Source organism: Salminus brasiliensis, chromosome 13, assembly GCF_030463535.1.
Source record: "Salminus brasiliensis chromosome 13, fSalBra1.hap2, whole genome shotgun sequence".
Taxonomy (NCBI): domain Eukaryota; kingdom Metazoa; phylum Chordata; class Actinopteri; order Characiformes; family Bryconidae; genus Salminus; species Salminus brasiliensis.
Window position 1 is genome coordinate 12,351,870 of NC_132890.1, and position 23,693 is coordinate 12,375,562.

Consider the following 23,693-nt stretch of genomic DNA (forward strand, 5'->3'; position numbering starts at 1 on the left):
GTTTATTGATTGATCTTGAAAATAAATGATCAAAAGATATGGAACAGACCAATTTCTGCATGTATATAGTTTAACACGTGTCCTCCCACATGGTCAAAAGTTCTGGCCATCTCCAACTCATGGTAATAATCGTAATCATCTATGATAGATGGTATTTGTTCATATGTCATTATTTTTTTCTATCAGTAAAGTGATAAATGAGTTATGGGGGAAGGTTCGAGCTCAAAGCAGCCTGGGCCTAGCTTATAATCCTCTTGATAGGTCTGATCATGTGACAGGATTGAAGACACTCACGGAATCCTGAGCATGAGGCGTGTTACATGCCAAGAGCTTGCAAGCAGCCAACAAAATGCACGCGATAGGTAGTGGTTTCAGCTGAAGCACACTTCTAGGTCGAGGCAAGTACGTGACATGAGGACACACTCATTGCTGCACTGCCTCTCAACCAGACGTCCCGCAGGTGTTTTGCAGTGGTGGGTCCACAGGCCGAGCTTGCCTCTCACAACAACAGCTCTGATGCCAAATAGCCTCAGCGGCTAAACAGCTGGGTGACAGTTGATCCCTTAAGATCATAAACCCACAGCTTAACAAAAACAAATTCAGCAAGCCAAGCTGGCCTTTCCCTGCGAGAGGAATTCCAGAAATGTCGACAATTCCTCAGTGGGAAGTTGGTGGTTTGTGTGCAGGAGGGGAGGAGGAAAGGAGCCAGGGGAAACTGAAAGAAGCACGGTAAGAATGAGCAGAGATTATCTATTGCTCTGTTTTTACAGTAAGTGAGGTGCCAATGGATATTAACAACAACAACAACAAGCCAGAGCAGCCATAGCAGAATCTAATTGTAGGCCTACAGTGCACAGCCATCTATTACAGTAAGTGTTCTTATTCCAGTCAGCCTTGTGGTGAAAACAAAAACAAAATTCGAACAGTTCCCAGGGTGCTGTGTTGCTCTTTCAGCGGCGGCTTTGGGCCTGGGTGGTCCCTGATTTTTTTTTTTTTTAGGCACAACATAGAAAAAATTAACAATGGCTGTAAGTAGAATGGGCCGCCCAGCCCAGGACATGTCTCTATCAATTACTGCCACATGATAAGCCAGCAGCTGCTTAACAACGGCAGAGACAGGTCTCCCACCATCTTGGACCTTGGACATTTTGCAATTACTTTGGTAGGTTAGCTGCTGGGTTTTTTTTAGCATGGGTGAGTGCAACAATTAAGAAAATGTCCTTCTATGAAATCAAGACAGCAGAATATTGATCAACTGCGACTACGAGTCTTAATGTATCATTTATCCTGCCTGACATGCGTTTAAACCTTTTGGGCTTTTTTAAGGATCTTTTTCTATAGATGCTTTTATCATTGTCTTCAGGTAAACACTCCAGTTACCTCCTGGTACCATCTAGTGGATGGAATGAATCCTGCAAGTGCTCTGTTTTCCAGCACTAACCAGCTTCCCTCACTGCAGAAAACATCTCATCATCCTTGGTATAGATCTCTTAAACAAACGTGTCCTGTGTAGTCAGGTTGCCCCTTAAGCATAGTCAATATTACCCCAAAGGATGGTCCACAAAACACAACACCACCACCATCCACATGGCAGAGTAGAGCGCGATTCCCCAGCTGGGTTAGCACACCACCCTACCCCAATAACAGTTCTTGGGCACAACTATGACACATGGTGTATATTCCAGACAGAGTGAAGTTGAGGGTTAAGAAGAACCCATTCCAGAGCACCGCTGGTGTTTCAGTAGACAGCCATGCGTGAGCTCTGCTTAAGGGGGCCGCAGGTGTTGGGGAGAAAAAGCACAATGCGTTCATGACCTCATAGGCCATGTCAGTGTAGACGGAGAAAGAACTGACAACATCTGGCCTGCATCCTCCTGGCCTAATTTACAGACTCACTGCTGAGTAGTGTGGTCCTGCTCAGCAGACTTGGCTTCAGAACTGAGCAGACTAGGTCTCAGTGTACTGCACTGATGGAAATTCTGAAGTTTGAGGTAAGCTGGTGAATTTAATTTAGCTTAAAGAGCTGTATCTTATGACTTATGACATTTGTGTGGGTTTATGTATCACAAAGAGGCATAATTCACTTTGACATTACTGTTTTCCAACCTCTCTTTATCCCCTAAAACTAAACAGGCTGTTGTTACTAAAGTCAGGTCCATACATTTTCCGACAGTGACACTGTCACATTTGGTCATTTTGCTTTTGTAGCCCACCCCAATGAATTCAAAAATTAAGAAGCAATCAAGTGATTCAAGTGTAGACCTCCAGCTTTAAATCCCAGCGTTTAGCAACACTGCATTGACCATTTAGGAATATCAGGCATTTTTTATACAGTCCCCCCTCAGGGAACAGGAGTGGCCTGTTCCCTGATATATTAATGGCAAATAGAGGAGATCAGGAGGCAATGTCTGGAATTGATTCCAAGTTTTAGTTTTTGTTTTTTTCTTGGGAACTCATGGGAGAGAGTTTATGGGAACTCTGAATAAGAGGTACAAAAGGTGTCAATACACATAAGAACAGAAAGGTCAGTAGACTGAAAGAAAACATCTAAAAAAAAACTGCCCAGTCCTGGAACCAGTTTCTCTGGACAGATGCAACTAGAATTTAACCTGAGTCTGAAAAAGGAAAAAAAGAGCCTGTGGTCCAAAGCATACCACATCACCTGTCAAACATGGTGGAGGTATTGTTTCAACATAGGCCTGCATAGCTGCCAATGGAACTTAGCCACTGTTGTTCATTAACAAGGCAAGTGCTGAGAGAAGTAGCAGAAGGAATTCTGGGGTGTATAGAGCTATACTTACTGTTCAGATATCAAACAATGTTAAATACATTTTTTTTTCATTGAGAACGATAATGACTTCCTTTCCTTTGGCTTTATATCTATCTTAATGTATGTGAATAGTTTGTTTAATTGTTTAACTGTATGGTACACAACGGTGTAGTTTTAATATGGACTATACAGACTAGGGAGGAAAATTAATAGTAATTTAATTTATGTTTAATTTTTTTTTCCATCGTCTGTAACTGAAAGGTTTGGTCTAATCTGTGTGTTGCTATACATATTTTAGCAAAATACCTTCATAATGAAAAATATGGTAAAAAAAAAATATCCTACAGCTTCTTTAAAATGACATCACATGCAATAATAATAATAAAAAAAACACCGTCCTGCACATTTTCCTCCTGCTCCCACACCCGATCCAACTACTCAACAAGCCCGTCCTGAAGATGCTGGAATGAGAACCACTGGTTTACATTCATTAAGATAATACAGGCTGCGCATAGACATTTTTTATAAGTGCACTACGTATTAGAAAACAGTCCAAATGTCTGCAATACAAGAATAGGTCTTTTCACCAGGGCCTTACTGCTTAGTAAAATACCTGTTCTACAAGCGTGCGGATTACTGTCTCTCCTTTACCAGCAGATGGCGCTGTTTCATCAGCAGAAACACTCCAAAGGTCATCGTGTATTCAAAATGGAATCCACCCGAAACCTGTCTGTCAGCCGTCAAGGTAGGGATACGTTTCATGTGTTTGTGTCCAATTATTACAAAAAGAGAGAGAGAGAGCAGACACACGAAATGCTCAAAAATAAACTAGTTGATACAATAATATACAGAGACCCCCTGAACATCCAGAGTAAACATGAACACTAGTTCACTAAACTGGAGCTGAACAAACCACCTAACCTGGCTAACACGCGAAAACGAGAGAGGTGGGCTAGTCTTCATGACGTTTACTGCATGCCTTTTTATTTAAAATACACTGTAAGAGCATTTATTTATTTCACTTTAAAAGTAAGTATGACTTGACTCCGTATCCAGGTTATGTAGCTTCTTCTTGAAGTTTATATTGTCCTGAAAGTTGAAAAACTTCATTTCTTCAGCGAGTTTGTATCCTGTGGACCTGCCCTGTCAGGATCACGAAGAGCTGAAACCCACCTCTGATGAATACCTGTCAGACAGGGAGCCCTTCAGCCTTCCCAGTGGAACTAAGGTGTGCACTTTATACTAGCTATACCTTTATTGGGTAGCTACATAACATCGTCATCCATCATTTCTTATATCCGTTTATTTAATTGATAAACCATAATGTGATTGATTATTGATTGTATTTTTCTTCAGGTGAAAGTTACTCATGAGAACATAGGCCAGCTGATGCTGTTTGGCGAGGACGATCCACCTCACTCCCTTCTGGCTCTTCATTTACCAGCTGATGAAACCCAAGGTTAACAGTAGGGATGCACCGATCCGATATTGGGATCGGGTATCGGTCCCGATATGAACAAAATTAGCTGGATTGGGTATGGAATAATTAGGCTGATCCGTGGAACTTTTTATTGTTGGTGTGAAACTGCACTAAATGTTTACATGTTTGCAATGTTTGTTTACTGCTTGTATGTTTAGCCAAGTTAATTATTTGTTCTCAGGTTCAGCTGCTAGATTTTATTTTTGTGTTTGGCAAAGTGAAGCTACTTATTTTAAGAAGTTTAAGACTTTTAATTTGAATGCTGTGTCAAGGTCCTGCACAATTGTTTATTATTTTAGTGACATAAATTGCAATTGAGCACATTTATATCTATGGGGTAATTTGCTATATGTTAGTAAAGTAATGTGCAAGTCAATCCTGATGCCTTAATCTTTTCCAAATGGTGAGGTATAGTGTTTATTAATTCAGCAATGTTATCAGGATGGGATCGGGTATCGACCGATATGCAAAGTTTATGTATTGGTATTGGTATCAGAACTGAAAAAGCCAGATCCCTAGCCAGAACAGAAAAGGCATCCCTAGTTAACAGCGTGTCAGACACCTACCTACCTACTATGTGATTTTTGGATCTTTTTGGTTATTTAAAGAAATATATTTTCCTCCTTCAGTGGTTGCATTATACTTGCATGGGAGATGGTGGCCAATTGGTGACGTTTTGAAGACATCGAGCCAATCCAGAAGTGGACTTTTGCTTGTAAGTTTATCACATTTACCCACAGGGATTCTCAAAAGCTGTGTAGCTCTTGTTCAAAAGCGAAGGTACGATCATGTCTTGGATGATTGAATACATTTTATTTAAGATTTAAAAGGAAATTGTGGACATTTGATTTTAGCAGATGTTTCTGCTGAGGAGCTTCAGCTTTTGTTTACGATTCAGTTTTGATCACAAAAAATATATTGGAGATATTGGAGTCAGTTTTTTAATAGACACATTTACCTTTATCACCACAGGTGGAGACAGTAATGGAGAGAGTTCTACTCTTTTTGCTTAGTCAGATCATATTTGGGGTGCTGGAAAGGCCTCTGGGAGAAAACCTCTACTTTTCCTCTCATCCCATGCGAGAATATGCAAAAATCTTCTGGCAAGATGGAGAAGCTGTTGGCTTTTACACCATTAAAAAGAAAGGTGTGGGTTTTCCTATCTGCTTTATGCCTTATTTGCTTGTGTGGACCACACCCTAAGGTGAAACGAGAGGGCGGACTCAGAAGTTTTTTTGGCCAGGGGTCTGAGTTGGCTTTCTGTTGGTCTGTGTGTGAAGCCTTCTCCGTCTTTACCCTCTTTATACAATACCTTTGGACCACCACTCTAATGGGGGATTAGAGTGGTGGTCCAAAGGTATTGTATAAAGAGGGTAAAGACGGAGAAGGAGGGGTGTACTTTAGTCATTTTTTAGTTCCTAAGCGCTACACTGACCTATAGGCATACCTTAAGTAAATCTTTGGCTGACAATTTGTATTCACCATCCTGCCATAGTTCTGTTTCGCATGTGCCATCACACATTTTGATGACCGGTCTCAATTGATGTTTTTAAGGTTGCCTGTGCAATGGCAGCACTGGTCAAAGTTATCTTCTACCTGTGCTGGACACTGTGTTTGTGCGCACCCACTGGAGGAGGAATGGACTGGCTTTACAGATGCTCCAGGATTTCTGCACATCCATGCCAAAAGAAAATGTGCTGGGAATTAGCTACCCTATATCTTCCAGCATGTTTGGAGGTGAGTCATAGTTATCCACAGTTTTTACTTAGTAGAATCTAAAAGTAGAATCAGTAGAGTCTGTATGGTTTAGACAAATGCTCAAATTAGTTATGCTTAATAGGGATATACCTGTGAAATCCAGAGATCATTTAGTGGACCAGGGATTGGGTATATTAAGCCCAGTCTATCTCCAATCCTTAGTTTTTACTGCTGCTCTGCAGCATTATAGGCAATTTAAAGTAACTGGTAAAATGATCAGGGATGTCAGTTAAAATATATTATAATACATAACACATTATAGTTTTATAGAATTATATATGTTTTTTTTATCTCAAATATTACATATTTTCAGCATATTTAAACTAAAATGTATGGTGTTTTTATTTTTTATTTATTGTTTTATAAAACGCTAGTGCCAATATATAATAATAATGTAAGTTATTGACTATCCAGTGATATGCAACACACACCCACAATAGTGATGTAGTGGACACTTTGAAATACTTTCACATTGCAGTTTCAGCAGAGATTAGGTACTCAGATACATTAGATACTAAGGTAATGCCCAATAATAACACCAGCTAATAAGGACCAGTTACCAGAATTCTAATTCACATAATTCTGTCTGCCAACATTCTCAATACAATTATACTTTTTTGGTGAAATAATCATTTAAAAAAGTGCTGCTTTTTAAACACATGCTTCATGTGACAGTAAATAGATATTGTTATCTCCAAGATTGTAAAGAGATAAAAGTTTATGAGTAAGATGTTTATTTAAGTGCTTTTGTTAATGTTCTCAACTAAACGGAATGGAGTTTTGGTTGCAGACAGTCGAATGTGTAATTAAACGCAGAGCTAGCATTTTAGGGAAAGCAGTTAGACAATTGTCTGCATAGTAATTTCTTGACCTGCTGTGTGTCATTGCATCGTTAGCTCAAGCACGAGACAGCTAAGAAATTGAGTTGATTGTATATGTGGCATATGCATCTGGGATCAGTTGCTGTGTCTGAGGAACAAACAAGTGTAAGAGCCAACTAAGCAGGTCGTCATGAGGCTGAAAAATCAGAAGAAATCGGTCAGACATGTAGCCAAAACATTACATGTGCCAAAATCCACTGTTCAGTTCATTGTTTTAGAAGCAAAAATGCACTAGTGGTAGACCGCTGAAAAATACTTTTCCATCATGAAGAAAAGCTATTTCTCAGCTGTAAAACACATCAAGAACACTCCCAAGGATGTGTCCATCGATGTGTCAAACATAATCATGACAAGAAGAATAGATTAGAATAAGCTTAGTTTACCACAAAATGAAAACCACTGCTAAGACTCAAGAACAGAAAGGCTTGGCTTCAGTTAGCCAAAAAGTAAGGATGTAACAGTACACATACACCACTTGAATCACTTCTCATTTTACTGTATTTTATAATAACTTATCAGATATGATCTATTTTGATCTAAGCACCAAAAGTTATATTTAGATATTTAGGGGGCAGCAATTCTCTTTTTACTCTATTTTATCAAAACACTCTTAAAGTATGTGCCATTGTGGATGTTAATGTTATTATAAATATATTCCTGATGTCCTGCTGAAAAATCCAGCTCAATACCACCTTTTGCAGGTAGCTGGTTTCAGATGGTCTGAGCTGTTGGTTGAAAAGCTGGTCATCCAGGTGAAAACATAACCTATGCTGCTAAGCTAATCTCTTGACCAACTTAATGTATGTTGCATTTGATTTTGGTCGTGTTGGTCGACCAGAGTGGTACATACCTTATGTTGGTCAAAAGCTAAGATCAGCCCTTCGTTTGGTACTGTTTTTAGAAATCATTATTCTAATATCCAAACTTTTGCATATGACTGTATAAATACCTCATATTCATGTAATGTTTAATGTTGTGTATCAAAATTTAGAAAGTATCATAGATACACCCCAAGTGCCTCTTCTGTGGAGGTTCACCCGGTGCATCTTATAAGAGTAAAGAGAGATTTTAGAGATTTTGGTTTGGCCTATCTCTGTGTATATATCAAACCAATGTAGTGGTTGATAGAGGGTAATTTAATGGGTAACAACCTTGGCAAGAGTCCCAGGCAAGACCCCTAACACTACATTCACCTACCTTTAGCCCATGACTCAAATATAAGTTGCTCTGGATATGCTATGTAGTTTGTGCTAATATACTTAAAGCTCTCTATAATGATAAGATAAATATAAGATATGTTAACACATAAAATCAAATCAAAATGTGATGTCAGCATTGAAAAGTATGCTACACATTGGGAAATAAGTGGTTTTAAAGTACCTGGTTACTGTAAATCCCTCACTACCTGATGGCAGTGGCCATCCGGGTTTGTACCAAGAGCATATTGATCCCACCATTCTTTAAAGCATAGGAATGACAACCAGTTAGACTTTTCTTTGTCCCTGGCACATGGAATGAATTTCCCCTGGATGTCTTAACGGCTGTTGAATAAAATAGGCAATTCTTGCTCTTGGGATCCCCCTACAGTCGGGAAGAGGAATTCACGCTTTGAGATGCAACTAAAGAACATGTTTTTCTGGACGAGCTGAGAGATACAGAACCGTCACTTAAACTGAAAGACGCATGTGGACAGATGTGGTACAGTAATATTCCCAGATTATACACAAATATAGCTCGGGTTATACACTGTTACACAGTTCTCGCGAGCGTTATCCTCTCCGCTTCTTAGCAGCTTTAACTCAACACTAACACTGCAGTTATTAAAAGCTTGGGATTGCACTTAAATGTCTTACTTTGATTTATTTGACATTTAGGTGTAATACAGTGTATGTTTTGAGGAATCTGTTGAGGATTGTACATCTTTTGTATTCATACTGATTTGTATGTTTGTCAGTGTCCGCATATAAAAACAAAACATCCCCTGAGATGGACAGTGATTGGAAAGCCTTATATATTTCAGTCAGCAAGACTGGAATGATATTGGTGCAGTACTAGGCTGCTCCTTTTGCTCTCTGTGCATAGTAATAACTCTCTTCAGGTCTGTTAGACATAAATAGACGTAAATACAGTTACCGAGGTGGCCAGTCCGTACCCTGGGATTTGTTTTCAGGTAATCGCTTGTTATAGATTTTTATGGTGTGTTTCATCCAAAGAGTTTTGGCTCATTGTACCTTTCTACTAAAGTCCAGATGGTTGCTGGCAAACTCCAGGAGCCTCATTCATAAACAGGGTGTACCTACAAAACAGGTCTTGAGTGTTTCCATGGAACCTGTCAAGCAATAATCGGGATTTGTTTTTGAAATGTATGACGTTAAATTGGGTGTATATTTACAGAAACTGTGACACACACGTAGGGCCTGTCTGCAACGTTTTGGTAAGCGTGGGAGATGACGACCCACATAGCAAAGTGGGCAATTGCAGCTAAATAAGTGAACGACAGTTTCTTTTTTTTTTCTTCAACTGTACACACTTTAGTGGACCTTGAAAAAGGCTCATGTTCAGTTCAGTTCAGTTTTAGTGTGTGTGTGTGTATGTATGTGTGTATGTATGTGTGTATGTATGTATGTGTGTATGTATGTATGTGTGTGTGTGTATGTATGTATGTGTGTATGTGTGTGTGTATGTGTGTCTGTGTGTATGTATGTGTGTATGTATGTGTGTATGTATGTATGTATGTATATATGGTCTCCATATTGACTTGTGTTTAGTAGTGTCCAAGCTTAGAGGTATCTTTGAATTTTTAGTCTATTCAAACTAGCTAAGGTTATTCTTGAGTAAATAGTAAAGCACTTTTGTAAGTCATCTGCTAAATGATGTAAAATAATAATAATAATAATAATAATAAATATATATAAGTGAAACATTGGACCTGACTGTATATAGCATAACATAACTCCCAAGCTAACAGTTGCATAAAGCTGCATCTTAACTATACAAACGTGTGCAAATACTCTTGTTATATATTGTGGTACCTTAGTAGGACAAATTGTGCTGCAGTGCAGAGTAAACACGTAAGCGTAAACATATACAATAGTATATGTATGTATCTAAAAATAAAGAGACAAATATAATCTATCATATAAAGCCAGAGGTTTGGAACCTGTTATTTAGTCAGTTGTTTATGGACTGTAACACTTCCCTGATAGTAGAGGGTGCAACAGGCTGTGGCTAGGATGTGTGGGGTCTGGGAAGATGCTGCTGGCTTTCCTCAGGAATCTCTTGTGGTCCATGTTGTGTGTGTTGGAAGGAACTGAGTACTTCCAGACATCCCGCAGGTGACTGCTTGGAATTGACGGGCCGCTGAGTTAAAGACAGTGTATGCCATTTTAGGTTTTAACAGCCTTTCTCTCACCATCTGAGTTTCAGAGAGATGTACCCTGCCCTTCAGACATCTTTCAGCTTATTTTCAGAACAGTTTATATATTTGTTCGTGAGTTGGTTTTGCTACACCAGTGAAATGGTGAAAGAATGTAACTTGCAATTCCCTCCTATTCTGAAAAAAATTATGTCTGGACACTATTTCTCATGCTAGGCCTGAGTATCATCATTTAGGGACCACATCATCAAGGATTGAATTGTCAGACTCTCAGTGATTTGACTAACACTTAGTTGGCTGCTTTATTATTAGTTTTTTTTTTTTAGCATTTTCACTTTAGAATCCACTCAATTAGTTTTGTTAATTAGGTCTCAGATGTGTGAATTTGTATTTCAGCCAGGTAAATGGAGCATAATAGTAATTTTGGAACTGTTATTTTAAGGTAAAATGCTGCATAATGTAACTTATGTAATGATTGTTGACCAAGCAGTTGCTTTTCTCCACTAACTTTAGTGCTCCACAGTTCATCATCCACCCTTCTACCCTGTCCATTAATGGATGTTGAACAGTTCTCTGCACAACAGTGACACTGATATGGTAGTGGCATGTTAGTGTGGTGCTGGTACAACACTGCAGCTTCTCATACTCCCATAACAAAGTCAACTGTGAAATTTCACAGACAGATATTTCTCAAGATTTCCTCCAAAGACTGTTCTTGTGCCCTAAAATTAGTGTTCACTGTAATCATAGAATCGACTTTGTTATTAATGTAGTTAGATATGTTATTAACCTGCCTTTTGATAGCCATAATATAGCACCATTTTGGAATGTATGGTCACAAAAATCATGAAATTTGGACACAATGTTAAGATTGAAATAACGACAAAACAGGAAAAAACACAAAAATGGAGATACAAGGTTCAACGACAGTCTATAGGACACAGTGGGAGTTAGTCCTCCTAAGGTCTTCCTCCACACAACAGGGATGGTCATAACACGGTATTAAAACTAAACCTCCCGAGAGAAACAATATAGTAGGTATCCCCTCTCCCCATATTAATTTTGAAAACACACACCCCTTTCCCTTATCATTTGTTAGTATGCATATTTTTCTTATATTACTGCTGTCCAATGAAAAACATGTATCTTCATTTTTTAGATTTCTTTTCTTTTTTGAACCCTGTAGCTGCTCTGTACACTGTGTGAATAATCCTGGATGAATAGAGCAATATAAATGCTCTAAAGTACTTGTGATAATCTCTCATTTTCCATTCACTTCCATTCAAAGTTAAGAACATTTTGATACTTTTGATACTTTAAGACATTGTTGGGTTAACTGTAGAAGTCTTTTTTTCTGTATGTTTTAGTCACTGAATCTCAACATGTCTGTGTGCAGTATGCAAGAAGTACCTCGAGAAACACCCGGATCAGAGGGAGCGCCTCTATGAAGTGGAGGCTCCTGGGGAATGGAGTCAGAGACGCAACGTGTGGTTGAGCATACGACGCCAGCTCCACCCAACACACAGTGAGGCTTTTATTGATTTAGTGCAGACATACAAAGGCAAAGATTGTTTGACAGATTTAAGACATTAATGTAATGACTCCCATGGTCCGTAGCTTTTGACTTAAAAAACATATGTGTCTGTTGGGATCCACTGTCTAATAAGAACCAGAATGTATCTATCTCGTGTGTTACTTGAAGTACTGCTGAAGAGGTCCTGGGCCAACGTTATGCTTTTTATAGGTGCAAGCTCAGATGAAAGTCCACACAATGCTTAGGTTACAGGAAGAGAGCTCATACGCCCTAAAGCGAAGGTGAGCGGTCATAATTATATCAGCTTGTTGTCCACGGCCACGTTTATAGCAGTTACTGAAAGTATGCCACAGCTGTGTGTGCGCACAGTGATCATTTGATTTATGCAGCCACTAAATGACACCGTACCCAGCTAAACTACAAGGAAAAACTTCAGGAATGGAACAGTCTGACCCAAAATAAGACACGATTGAGTCTGTTGCTCCATTCCACCTATTATAGACTCAAATTGAAATTATCCTTCATTCAGGTCCTGGAGGGCACACCACACTGTGATGGATCTGTGGTCACCTCCACTGAGACAAGGATGGCCCGAAGGAGCTGAATAGAGAAGCAACAAATCCACCAGCCTGGGACAACGCCCAAGTGTAAAAAAGCCAAGACATCCATTTAACTTCTGGTGCGTTAAATGGGTCTGGATGTGGAAGGTTTCAGAGCAGTCTGTACTCTGCGTTTTAGTCCTCAGGGCTGCCAACTCCTTCAGACGGCCGCCATTGCCAGTGAAATACCCTACAGCTGTAGTCATGTTTGAAGTTGTTTTGGAGGTGTATGAGGAGTCATTAAAATTCCATGAGATATGGCAAAGTGTGAGATTAGAGCAATTTGCATGAGACCAATGCATAAGTTGGCAGGTCTGCGTTGGAGTCCTGCGTTGGAGTCCTGCATTGGAGCGTACATTGCTCTCCTTTCCTTCCTGCACATTCTGATATTATTATGATATTATCTATTATGTTAGAATTGTAATACATCACAGGAATGAACATAAATGATGTGTCCAAGACCTCATAGTTGACAGCGCTGAAGCAAAATGGATTGGTTATTGGACATGGGTTAGTTTATGCTCTTAAAAAAGGGGGCCTTCTAAGTATTTAGTAAAGGCAGTACTTCTATATGAAACCATAGCAACTCATTTATTATGCTGAAATAGTTATTTTGTCTGGTTAAATAGATTCAAAACAAAGAAACCGTCTTGTAGGAGAACTAAGAAGACTAGGAAGGCTTTTGAATGGTAATTAATGATTTAGTCCTACACTCAGCAAAAGTTCTATGTAGTACAGAAGGCACTGACTCAAGCAAAGGACCAATTCAGCATACATATTTTTACATTTACTAAACAACTATTGAATAACTCCCCTTTTTAAACATGTACAATTTTAATGTCAGATTGCCCTGTACTGTAGGAATCTTGTCCAGGAAAGAAATGTATAGATCCTTTAGTCAAGTTGGAACAACCAGAAATGAACTTTTGTCACTTCCCTGACCAGAGCTCGACTTAAACAGTGCATCATTAGCCTCACTTAACCACTTGGGACACATTATTTACTTAACCAAGTGCTGCACTCAACCTGTTGTAAGGAAAATGAAACATTAGTTAATTGCTCTTATTTTTCTACATCTGGAAGAGTTTGAAAAAGTCTGGGCCTTCCAAGTGTTCATGATTGTGGGACTGAATATGGGTCCAGTTTTCAGCATTCCATTTACTGAATCTGCTCTAAAGACAAAAGGAAGTCCAGCTGCTTAGTACAAACAAATCTGTGTATTATTTAGCCCCATTTCCATTATTTTGTCCACCCTTGAATTGCTTTTCCATATTTTTTCTTTTTGTTACACTGTTTCCTGGAAGGCTAGATAAATAGACGTAGCTTAATTGTACGCTTCCAAAAATTTGTAAAAGATAGCCAGTATGCCTTTACTGTATTACACACTGTAATTTGGCAAAGCCAGTTCCTTTGTTGTTGCTGGTGTTTGTTTGGTTTTTCATTTAATATTGGAACATGTGGCTGCATGTCTGCTCTTGAATTGAGCCTTTGGTTCTGCCTGTGAAAACTATGTTTTGTTACAAAATATATTTTATTAAAAAAATATAAACCAACATGAACACCATGTGTGAGTAAACAGCAAGCCAATTTGAAGCAGAGAAAAGTAGCTCAATGGATTGGAGCCTTTGTATGAGCATTGGGCACAGACAGTACAACAATTTGGAATCTTTTGGCGACAGAAACATTGAGTGCATTTACATGCAGACATAAATTAATTTCTGATTAGGTCTGATAGTTATCTTTTTATTCAAGTGCTCATGTCAACAGCATGTACCGATTTATTAGATCGGATTTGAGCTCTGTAATTTGATTTCTCAGTCCATGCATATATATATATATATATATATATATATATATATATATATAATCACATCATTCTAAGAAATGATTTACTGGATGCAAAGTAGAAATCAGATTTATGCGTGACTCATGTAAACCCAGAGTTTTTCCATTATCTGATTACTCAAGTGCATGTAAACGCATTGATCAGACTACTGCCAAAATATGATTTTCTGCAGTTATCGGATTCTTAAGTGCATGCAAACGCAAGAGAGCCATAACGGATCATTCAAAAGCAACCTCCACAGGGCAGGGGTGAAGGTTTCACAATCCATTGTTTGAAGAAGACTTTGAGAGCAGAAATATAGAGACCATACCACAAATGCAAACCACTCAGTAGCAGTTTGGAATTTGCAAAAATGAACCATAAACGTTCTGGAAGGTTTTATGGAGTGAAAAGGCCAAGATGGAAAAGCCAGATTGTGCAGAAGGAAAGGATCTGCTCATGGTCAGAAACATCAAACCTTACCTGACTGGCCTTTTGAGCCGATATGATGAACTTATTAAACAACAGTCAAAGACTATTGCTACTGATGGGATGTTTCAAAAGTACAATATGAAAACAAGGAATATAAAACCTGTCAGTAACATTCATGGAGGATCAGACAGGATGGCGTGTTGCTGTCAATGGACAATTGAAGGATTAATAATGGGTGCTATAATACTAATGTTTACATTTCACTGCTTTATTCACACACTACAGGCTGTAACAACTACCTCGGGGAGACCATACAACATTAAGTAGAACAAAACTGTAACAACTGCCTGTTCAAAATAAATAAAAAGAAGAGGTCCAAACCGCTGTGTGAACTGTGACTTTTGTGTACTGTTACACCCCTAGATGTTACTTAGATTTACTAGTTAAGATAATTATTTAATTATTACTCTGATGTTGCAGAGGTCTCAAAACACATGTAACAAATATGATACACTTGGCTTTGAAGGGTTAACCTAGTTAGCCAGCTAGAACAAAATTTTACATTCCCCTTTAACTGGCATAGCAGTCACGCTCTGGTGCTGGAACAGGAAACTGCAGAAAAAGAAGGAGCCAAATACAAAATCCGATCTATCGTGTTATATTCATCGTTTGATCTCTATCCAAAATGTCTTCAGTGTACAGCAAAAATAAAACAATTGGCCATGCCTGGGCAAGACAAAATTTGTACATTCACGTTCCAGTGCTTTTTCAACTAGAAGCATCTGATAATATGGTTTATTCACAAAAAAACAAATCGTATGCAATTTTCTGCTGATGCAATTAAATGTTGAAATATGTACATTGTGGTGGCCACATTAATACACTACCATGGAGTGCTCACGATTGGTAGTGTGTAAGCTTGTAAACCACAAGCTGGAGTTGTGTAACAGATTCTCACTGGATTTGAGGTTGTAGGCCTGTCTGTGACATTCCCTCTTTAATATTCTAACCACTGGAGCTCTGGTCTGGTATGTGGTCTTAATGTTCTATTGAAAGATGAATGTTCAGCCTAGTTTGAGCCTTTAGCCTTGTGAAGCAGACTGAAATAAGTCTCCCCGCGGCTTTTCCTTGTGGCTTTCTCTTTTTTAGTCTCTAATTCTGAGTAGATCGGAGTAGCTCTATTCCCAAGGAAATGCTTCTCAGTTACTGAGCTATTGGATTAGCCAAATGGGGATTGTGTTTACCTCACAAACTTCTTACATTTCAGTCAAAACATATTAATTATGAAGTGAAGTGATTGGAAACTTGATGATTTGATATGATCCCCTACGGATTGTGCTAATAAATTATCTAGTGAAACTTAGCTGAAGGTTAGGGTTAAAGTTAGGTTTAGGTTTTGGGTGTATATTAGGATTAGTCAGGATGTCAGGATTAGGTCTAGGGTTCGATTTAAACAAATTCATTGTTTTTCAGTTACAGTTCAGTTGCAGTTAATACATGTTAAGGTGCATATTACTTAAAGATAAGCCGATCTACAGAGGAACTGCTCCTGTATGGATCGATATGGAATATATGGAATATCAGAACTAACTCTCTCTGTTTTTACCTTCTTCGAGTAAATGGCCACCTGGCCCAACCTGCTGGAAGATTGCCCGCTGAGGTCCCCTCTACCTGCGTTAGTCCAGCTGCCACCTACCAGACCGACCATCAGGCCCCCTACCCACCACCACCCATCGCAGAGCAGCGGCACACCCTCCTACCACTGCTACCTGTCTAATGACCATGTTAAAACCTAAATGGACTTGTAACTATCTGCCACTATTAATATCACCACTATTAACTATCTGTTATATCTGGTTTGGTAATTTATATCAATAATGTTCAAATAGTTCTGACCAGAGGAGGATGGGTTGGGTCCCCCTTGTGAGTCTTGGTTCCTCCTAAGGTTTCTTCCTCCAGCTCTGAGGGAGCTGAGGGAGCCACTGTCGTCGTTGGCTTGCTCACTGGGGGTCTTTGATCCTTCATGTCCTACGTTATTTCTTTTTTTGTCTCAGTCTTTTACTAATTACTAATTATGTAAAGCTGCTTTGTGACGACAACAGTTGTAAAAAACGCTGTACAAATAGATTTGACTTGCCTTAGGAATACATTTCTTTGGCTTTTGTGTTTCTCTATGAGGCCTCTGGTAAGGTTGTGAGTTGTTTGTTCTCTTCCTTAAAAAGGTCATTAGGATTGAGGTAGGGACTTACCAAACTATCTTACCAGACATGGCAGCGCAGCCTATGATAATGAAACTATGTGAGGTCACTTTGTGGAGCTTATTCAGGAACTTTCGAGGCCTTGGAGCCTGACTCACAGTCACAGTTTTTAGGAGGACGCTGCAAATTACCCAACAATTACCAAACAATAAAAAATCTAGTTCCTTTCAATTTGCTAAAAAGCTTAAGGCCACTAGAAATCACTGTATTTTAGGTTCCTTATAAAGGGAACTATCAGTACCAGCTCTGCTCTTAAGTCATCTCCTCCTTATTGTGTTGCTGCAGCTTAAACCACAAACTCCAGATATGGGACAAGTGGTACTGCAGGTTCCCAAAGGTATTTAATGGTGTTCCATCACTCCAGCAAACACAGTTCCACAGCCCAGTGATGGGGGGGCCTTTATATCCCTTTAGTCATGTAGCATTTCCAATTTTATTTTTATTTAATGCTTTTAATGCTCTTTATGAAGAGTCAGCGATGGGTGCACGGTAACAAGTAAAATGAGTGATTACAGATTACATGTCATATAATCCATCCTATTTTTTCTTGATCATTCATACTGTCATACTGAAGACCTGTACACCTACTCATTCATACAGTCTAAACAGCCAATAGCATGGGAGCAGTGCTGTTCATAACACCACACAAATATGTGCCAGAAGCTTCAGGTAATTACAGTTTACAACAGCCATTAGAATGGCAAAAAAAATTTACATGACATGATTGTTAATGCCAGACGAGCTGATTAACCACAGGTCTCCTGGGATTTCCAGAACAACAACAGTCTCTAGATTACTTAGAATGATTGAATGCAACATAAAGGCATCCAGTGAGCACCCAAATGCCTAGTTGATAAAAGAGGTCAATAGAGAATGGCCATTTTGGTTCAAGCTAAGAAAAAGCTTACAGTAAATCTCACATGACCCCTCTGTACAAGTGCAGTGAGCAGAAAAGCATCCTATAAAACACAACACGCCCAACTCTGAACTCTTGGATAGGCAACAACAGCAGGAGACCATGTTAAGTTCCACTTCTGTCAGCCAAGAACAGAAAGCTGAGGATGCAGTGGGCACAGACTCACCAAAGTTGGGGGGTGGTTGGATCACCTGGTCACAGATGGTATCAATGAATCAATGGACTCAACCTGCCTTGTGTCAGCAGTGGTAGCAGACACACAACAGTTGGGCCTGTTAATACCAACCAATCAGCGCCTAAATGACCAGACTACAGCCTATTTCAGTATTGCTGCTAATCCCTTTTTATAAACATGGCAATGAGTTCTGTGAGATGTGGTGATCAGGAATTGCGTGACCCGATCATGTCAATCTGGACCAGAAGCTCAAAGGAACGTGTGTCCAGCAGCTTGAGGAATCCAGGCCACAAAGAACTGAGGCTGTATTAAGAGCAAAACGAGGCACAGCAGCAGTGTTCCTAATTTACATTACATTATTACATTATTAGAGGAGCTTCTAATAAACTGCTGTGTTGTGTATATCGTAGTTTTTTTTTAGCATGCCTTTGTATTAAGCGTTAAAAAAAAAAAAAAAAAAAAAAAAACTCGGCTGCTCAGTTTCGCTGATTTACAAATCATCGTCTGCGTGACTGGTGAGTCGACATGGTATGAAAGTCGAACACAGGCGCCGCCGCGGTCACTTCCTGATGACGAGGAAAAAACGAGGAAGTGTGGAAAAGAAAAGTTGGGAGGAAATCACATCCTCAGCCCAAAATGAGTCGGATCTACGACAACGCCTCGTTACAGAATAAACCAGTCCATAATGAAAAGCTCTCTACAGCCTGGGATCCGGCTCTCTATCAGAGGTAGCTATAGTTTAAGCGCTGTATTTCGTTGGAGCGTTGCAGACTGTCGTTAGTCTATGAAAAGCCTTCTCTGCATCATTTCCCCCCAAATTGACCTTTCCTCTCCTCTGAATGTGGCTTCTACGTTTCAGAGGCGTTGGGGTGATTGTGGAGGGGACCTTTGTTGATGTGTCTCGTCATGCAATCACAGACATCAACAGTAAGAAGGTAAAGAGGACCTTCTTCTTCCTCTCTGCACACACTCCTGCCTTACATAAGCAAGTCTCGGGGTGTTTTCCAAATTCAGTGATGGTGTTCAATAGTCCACGTCTTAACACACCCCTATAACTTACACAATGTTTGTGGACACCCCTTCTAATGAATGTATTCAGCTACATTAAGTTGCACCCACTGCTGACACAGATGTGCAACAAATGCACACACACAGCTTGTCTAGTCCTTGTGGAGAAGTACTGACTCTCTGGAGCAGATAAACATGAAGCTGTTGGCACCAGGTCTACACCAAGCCAGGCATGGGCTAGATGGGTATGAAGCCCCTCTGTCGTTGAGCTGTGGAGCAACTGTGTTCTCTGGAATGATTGTGATCATCCAACATCCTGACCTCAGGAACGCTCCTGTCGCTGAATGCAATCAGATCTTGATGGCAATGCTCCATTACCAGTTAGAAGGCCTTTCCTGGACAGTATAGACAAATTTGTGTGTGTTGTCAAAGCAAGCATAAAAAAACTCCTAGTATCCAACAAAATTGGTTGTTAAGGTTTTTAAGTTGTCATTGGTTTTAGTGAATTCTCCTTTCTTCCATGTGCTTGTACTGTAGGAGCGCTACAATGTGTTGTACATCAAGCCCAGCCGGATCCACTGCAGAAAGTATGATGCCAAAGGAAATGAGATTGAGCCCAACTTCAGTGAGACCAAGAAGGTCAATACAGGTCATCTTATGTCATCTTACAGTAAGTACTTTGATTGCTAAAGCAGATTACAAGGAACTGGTTTACTTTATAAGTGTCATGCGACAACCCGTGATTAGTTTATGAGACATTAAAGTCATTGTTGAGCAGTCTGTGTGTCCTGCCTAAGCCCTGTCTCTATTGCTTGACGCCTCTGCCACTCTCAGATCATCATAACTATTGGTTTATTATTCTTAACTTATAGTATTTAAAACATGGACCTGCTGGAGGGACCTGCTTTACGTTTGTGTTACCGTTTGGTCTTGTGGGTATATAGACCTCCTGCACTGTAAGAAAAGTCTAATCCAGTCAAAACTGTGAAACTGATGTTTTGCCAGCTGTGTCGTACACTCGAGATGCACTGATTTAATGTGGTTGGTGTGGCGCAACAGATAACCTGCCACTGAGCTACCACACCATGTGGGAGATTGGGGTTCGATTCCCGGTCTGGGTGACTGCTGCACTACACCAATAAGAGTCCTTGGGCAAGACTCCTAACACTACGTTGGCCCACCTCTGTAATACGAGTAACCTTGTAAGTCGCTCTGGATAAGAGCGTCAGCTAAATGCCATAAATGTAAATGTAAATTTACACGGTATACCTTTCTGTAACTGATATTCGATACAATAGTGATTGTCTGCAAAATATTCACAAATTCTGAAATGTCTGAGTTTGGTAGAACTTCATTGTGGAATTAAGGGAAGAGCTTGTATGAATAATGTGAGGGGTTTGTGTTTTGAGAAATTGAGTTAATCGGACAGCCATCATTTAAGCTGTGATCCCCTTCCCTAGTCAGGAGGGTCACTAAATGCATGTGGCTGTGGCTCTGTTTCTCTGGGCGATCCAGTCAAGGTTAACCCAGACACAGTACTGTATGTTTTTTATGTTGTCTGGGCAGTCATTTATTTTCTCAGTTCTCACTTTGACCTTCTCCTCTTAGTCAGGAGAGTGAAAGACGATTAAATATGCACTCTTTATCTCCCTCTAACAAACCATAGTCGATAAACTCACAGACCTACTATATTTGAACTAGACCGACACTTTACTTTAGTCGCTTTTTGTTTATCTAAAATCAGACATTCCAATCAGACAATCACATTCCTTGCTGTGTTCCTTGACTGTCCAGTTCACCTGAATAAAAAGGTGTTGATTGTCCAGACTCTTGACATTTTTTAAAGTTTGTGTACATTGTATATATCGACCAAACAGAATTGGAGGCCAAAGGTGAGTCAGATCGCCTTACAGATGACCAGCTGAGGGACATCGTGAATAAGAAGGAGCTAATGAAGATGACGGAGAAGCACTGCCCCACCCAAGCCTTTGCCTTCTGGATCCTGGAATCTGAGATGGAGAAGGTAGACCTGGAGAGTGGCCAAGAAATGCGTCTTAAAACCAAGGGAGACGGTCCCTTTATCTGTGAGTGAACTTATCACTTCCGCATAGCTGTAAATCAGGGAATGTGGAGTTGTAGTCATACTGCTTATAGCATGTCGAAGGTTGGGATGGATCTGCCGTGTCATGAAGAACACTTATCTCGGTGGTTTCCACCCCTGCCCAGCCCATTTTAGTGTTTTCCCTGTTCAAACACAACTGACTCAATAACAAGTCCTTTAGTCTTAAATATAAAGTGATATCAAATGATATCAAAAAAGAACCATTATTGCTTTCCTAAAGAACCTGTCATTTGATTGCCATTTCCTGCAAAAGAGAGTTCTCACATATGTTTTGTTTGACATATATTCTCTTTAATTTAATGTTTGTTGTAAATTCTGTACTGCTGCCTTTCCTGACATGTACCTAATGTACTGATCAGGACATTTTGTTCTTTTCGTCAGAAATGAGAGATCCAGTTTCTCAGCTGTAGAAACTGTATAGAACCGTTTGGGAACTTTCCGTTTAGAGAAGCTGTAGCTTTGTCTGAACGTCTCTCTCTCTCTCTCTCTCTCTCTCTCTCTCTCTCTCTCTCTCTCTCTCTCTCTCTCAGCTGAAAAGTGGCAGCATTCCTCTTAAACCACTCTGGTCTCCTTCTTGATCCAACTCCACCTCTCTGCCGTGCCAGTTGCGTTTTCTGCATCCCAAACCGCACACTCTTACACTTTACTTACTACTCTAATGAAGGCACTTTTTACACACTATATTTAAGCACTATTTAGTGTGCTTAAGTGTGGTTTGGAAAGCAGCATGTGTTTGGTGAAGGGGGGCTGTTAGGGAAGGATTTAACATGCAAACTTTGATCCAAATATATACTGTATATATATTTGGTGTGTGTGGTGTTAATCTATCAAAATGTTTAATTGAATTATTCACAACAATATTCTGTGATTAATTAATTATGATTAATCACAAATTAAAATTCTAGCTAGCACCTCCTTGAATTTTTGAGTAGGAGAATAAACAAATATGTGCCTTATGAACTGGCAAGAGGAATCCGTTTTTTTTTTCTTATGATATCTCAGTGTAGATGAAGCTCGAATACAAAAGCTTAAATAGCAAAAATGCTTCAACAACTTTTTGAGAGAGAGACGAGGGAGGGGTGAATGAGGAGTGAATGAGGGTTAGTTATGAGATTGAATCTATATTTCAGCATAAAGTGTAATCTACCCTCTGAGCTCAACTGTAGCGACGCTGTGTTTACATGTATGTGGGTGTCAAATATTTGCAAATAATCTGGAGAGTTGATATAAAATCATATAGCGCAAACAAGCTTCTTGCAGGGGCCCCTGTTGACTTCCTCTCCATCGTACACAGCCGCACCCCTATCCCACCCACCCACTCTTCTCAGAGCAGTGGTCATTAATATACCAAATCAACACCCCTGTTTTTACAGAAGAATAAATGACAGGGTAAAACACTAAGAACCTTGTCTATGAACACAATTACAGACACACACAAACATCAATAACCTGTCAGTATGAAAATATAAAGTGAACTTACAGTCCCAGTGTTGAGTATATTCTTTAAAATGGGGGTTCTTTAAGGGTTCTGAAGTAAAAGCAATGGTTCCATATATCTATGTATTGCATAACATGCTTTCTGTTGCTCTTCATGCCATCTGGCTTCTTGTTTTATGTGCTTGTTTTTTTTTTTTGTTTGTTTGTTTGTTGTTTTTCTTAGTCTCCTTTGCTAAGTTGGATGCCGGCACAGTGACAAAGTGCAATTTTGCAGGAGATGAGAAGACTGGGGCTTCGTGGACGGACAAAATAATGGCCAACAAAGCAGATACACAGAGTGACGAGAAGCCAGCCGCGCAGGGCCAAGGAGCTGACGACGAAGAGTGGGTACGGTGTTGGATTTTTTTGTTTAAATATTGACCTTGTTTGGGATGGCTTCTTATGAAGAATTGGTTTGTTAGTAGCAGCAACAGGCAGCGGTCACTTCCTGAGATCATGGTGCTTTTGTATTTAGTTCTCTCAGACAGTCTTTGTAATGATTGTGCATCACTGCCAGACTAGATATTGGAAGGCCTCATGACTCGCGGCTTTGCGTGCTAAAAACAGTTATGACTGTGCTCACATTGTGATTAGACATGTTCGTTCTGTCCATGTTGTTGCGGTGCCTTGCTGTAAATCAGCCAGTCAGTGCAGAGCTTATCAAATTATTCATGAGCCCACCATAAAAGATAACCCAACGTCTTTTAATCTACAGCCAACTCCTAGGGTTGTAAATGGGCTTATAAAACTGAATCTCTGCATTTTCCACCCTGACCAAAGTCACATACCTTGTATGTAAACACCAGAGAACAATTTAACATACTGAATGAATGCATTCTATGGCACATTGTAAAAGGGAAAGTTGTAAATAGTGCATCTGTGATCTTACATTATATCTTTGTTTCATTTTCAGGATGACTGATCAGTACACAGAAGACTTTAAGGAATTTCCCAGGAAGTATAAATATACTTTTACATATGATTATCAACACTTTATAAGTATGAATATGGAATCACATCAACCTTTGATATGTACTGTTATAAAAGGCATTTTTAATAAAAAACTGGTTTTGTGTCTGTGTG

General features: G+C 39.6%; 2 protein-coding genes across 4 annotated transcripts; both read left to right on the forward strand.

Annotated features, from left to right (window-relative positions):
- The first annotated feature begins 834 nt into the window (after positions 1-834).
- Positions 835-15,035, forward strand: fam169b (family with sequence similarity 169 member B). 3 transcript variants are annotated; one of them, XM_072695581.1, is made up of 10 exons: positions 835-869; positions 3,425-3,515; positions 3,889-3,998; positions 4,127-4,229; positions 4,880-4,965; positions 5,223-5,397; positions 5,805-5,987; positions 11,662-11,790; positions 12,010-12,080; positions 12,329-15,035. In XM_072695581.1, the coding sequence occupies exons 2-9, from the start codon at positions 3,428-3,430 to the stop codon at positions 12,042-12,044; spliced, it is 909 nt and encodes a 302-aa protein (XP_072551682.1). In that variant the 5' UTR covers positions 835-869; positions 3,425-3,427; the 3' UTR covers positions 12,045-12,080; positions 12,329-15,035. The 3 variants fall into 3 exon arrangements, with proteins under 3 accessions (XP_072551682.1, XP_072551681.1, XP_072551683.1); XM_072695582.1 differs by lacking the exon at positions 12,010-12,080 and having other exon boundaries at positions 842-869; XM_072695580.1 differs by lacking the exons at positions 12,010-12,080; positions 12,329-15,035 and having other exon boundaries at positions 11,662-12,003.
- Positions 15,036-18,584: 3,549 nt separating this feature from the next.
- On the forward strand, positions 18,585-23,687 carry arpin (actin related protein 2/3 complex inhibitor). Its single transcript, XM_072695388.1, has 6 exons — positions 18,585-18,732; positions 18,864-18,939; positions 19,550-19,682; positions 20,890-21,096; positions 22,795-22,958; positions 23,524-23,687. Exons 1-6 carry the CDS (start codon positions 18,641-18,643, stop codon positions 23,530-23,532), a joined length of 681 nt encoding a protein of 226 aa, XP_072551489.1. The 5' UTR covers positions 18,585-18,640; the 3' UTR covers positions 23,533-23,687.
- The last annotated feature ends 6 nt before the right edge of the window (positions 23,688-23,693 follow it).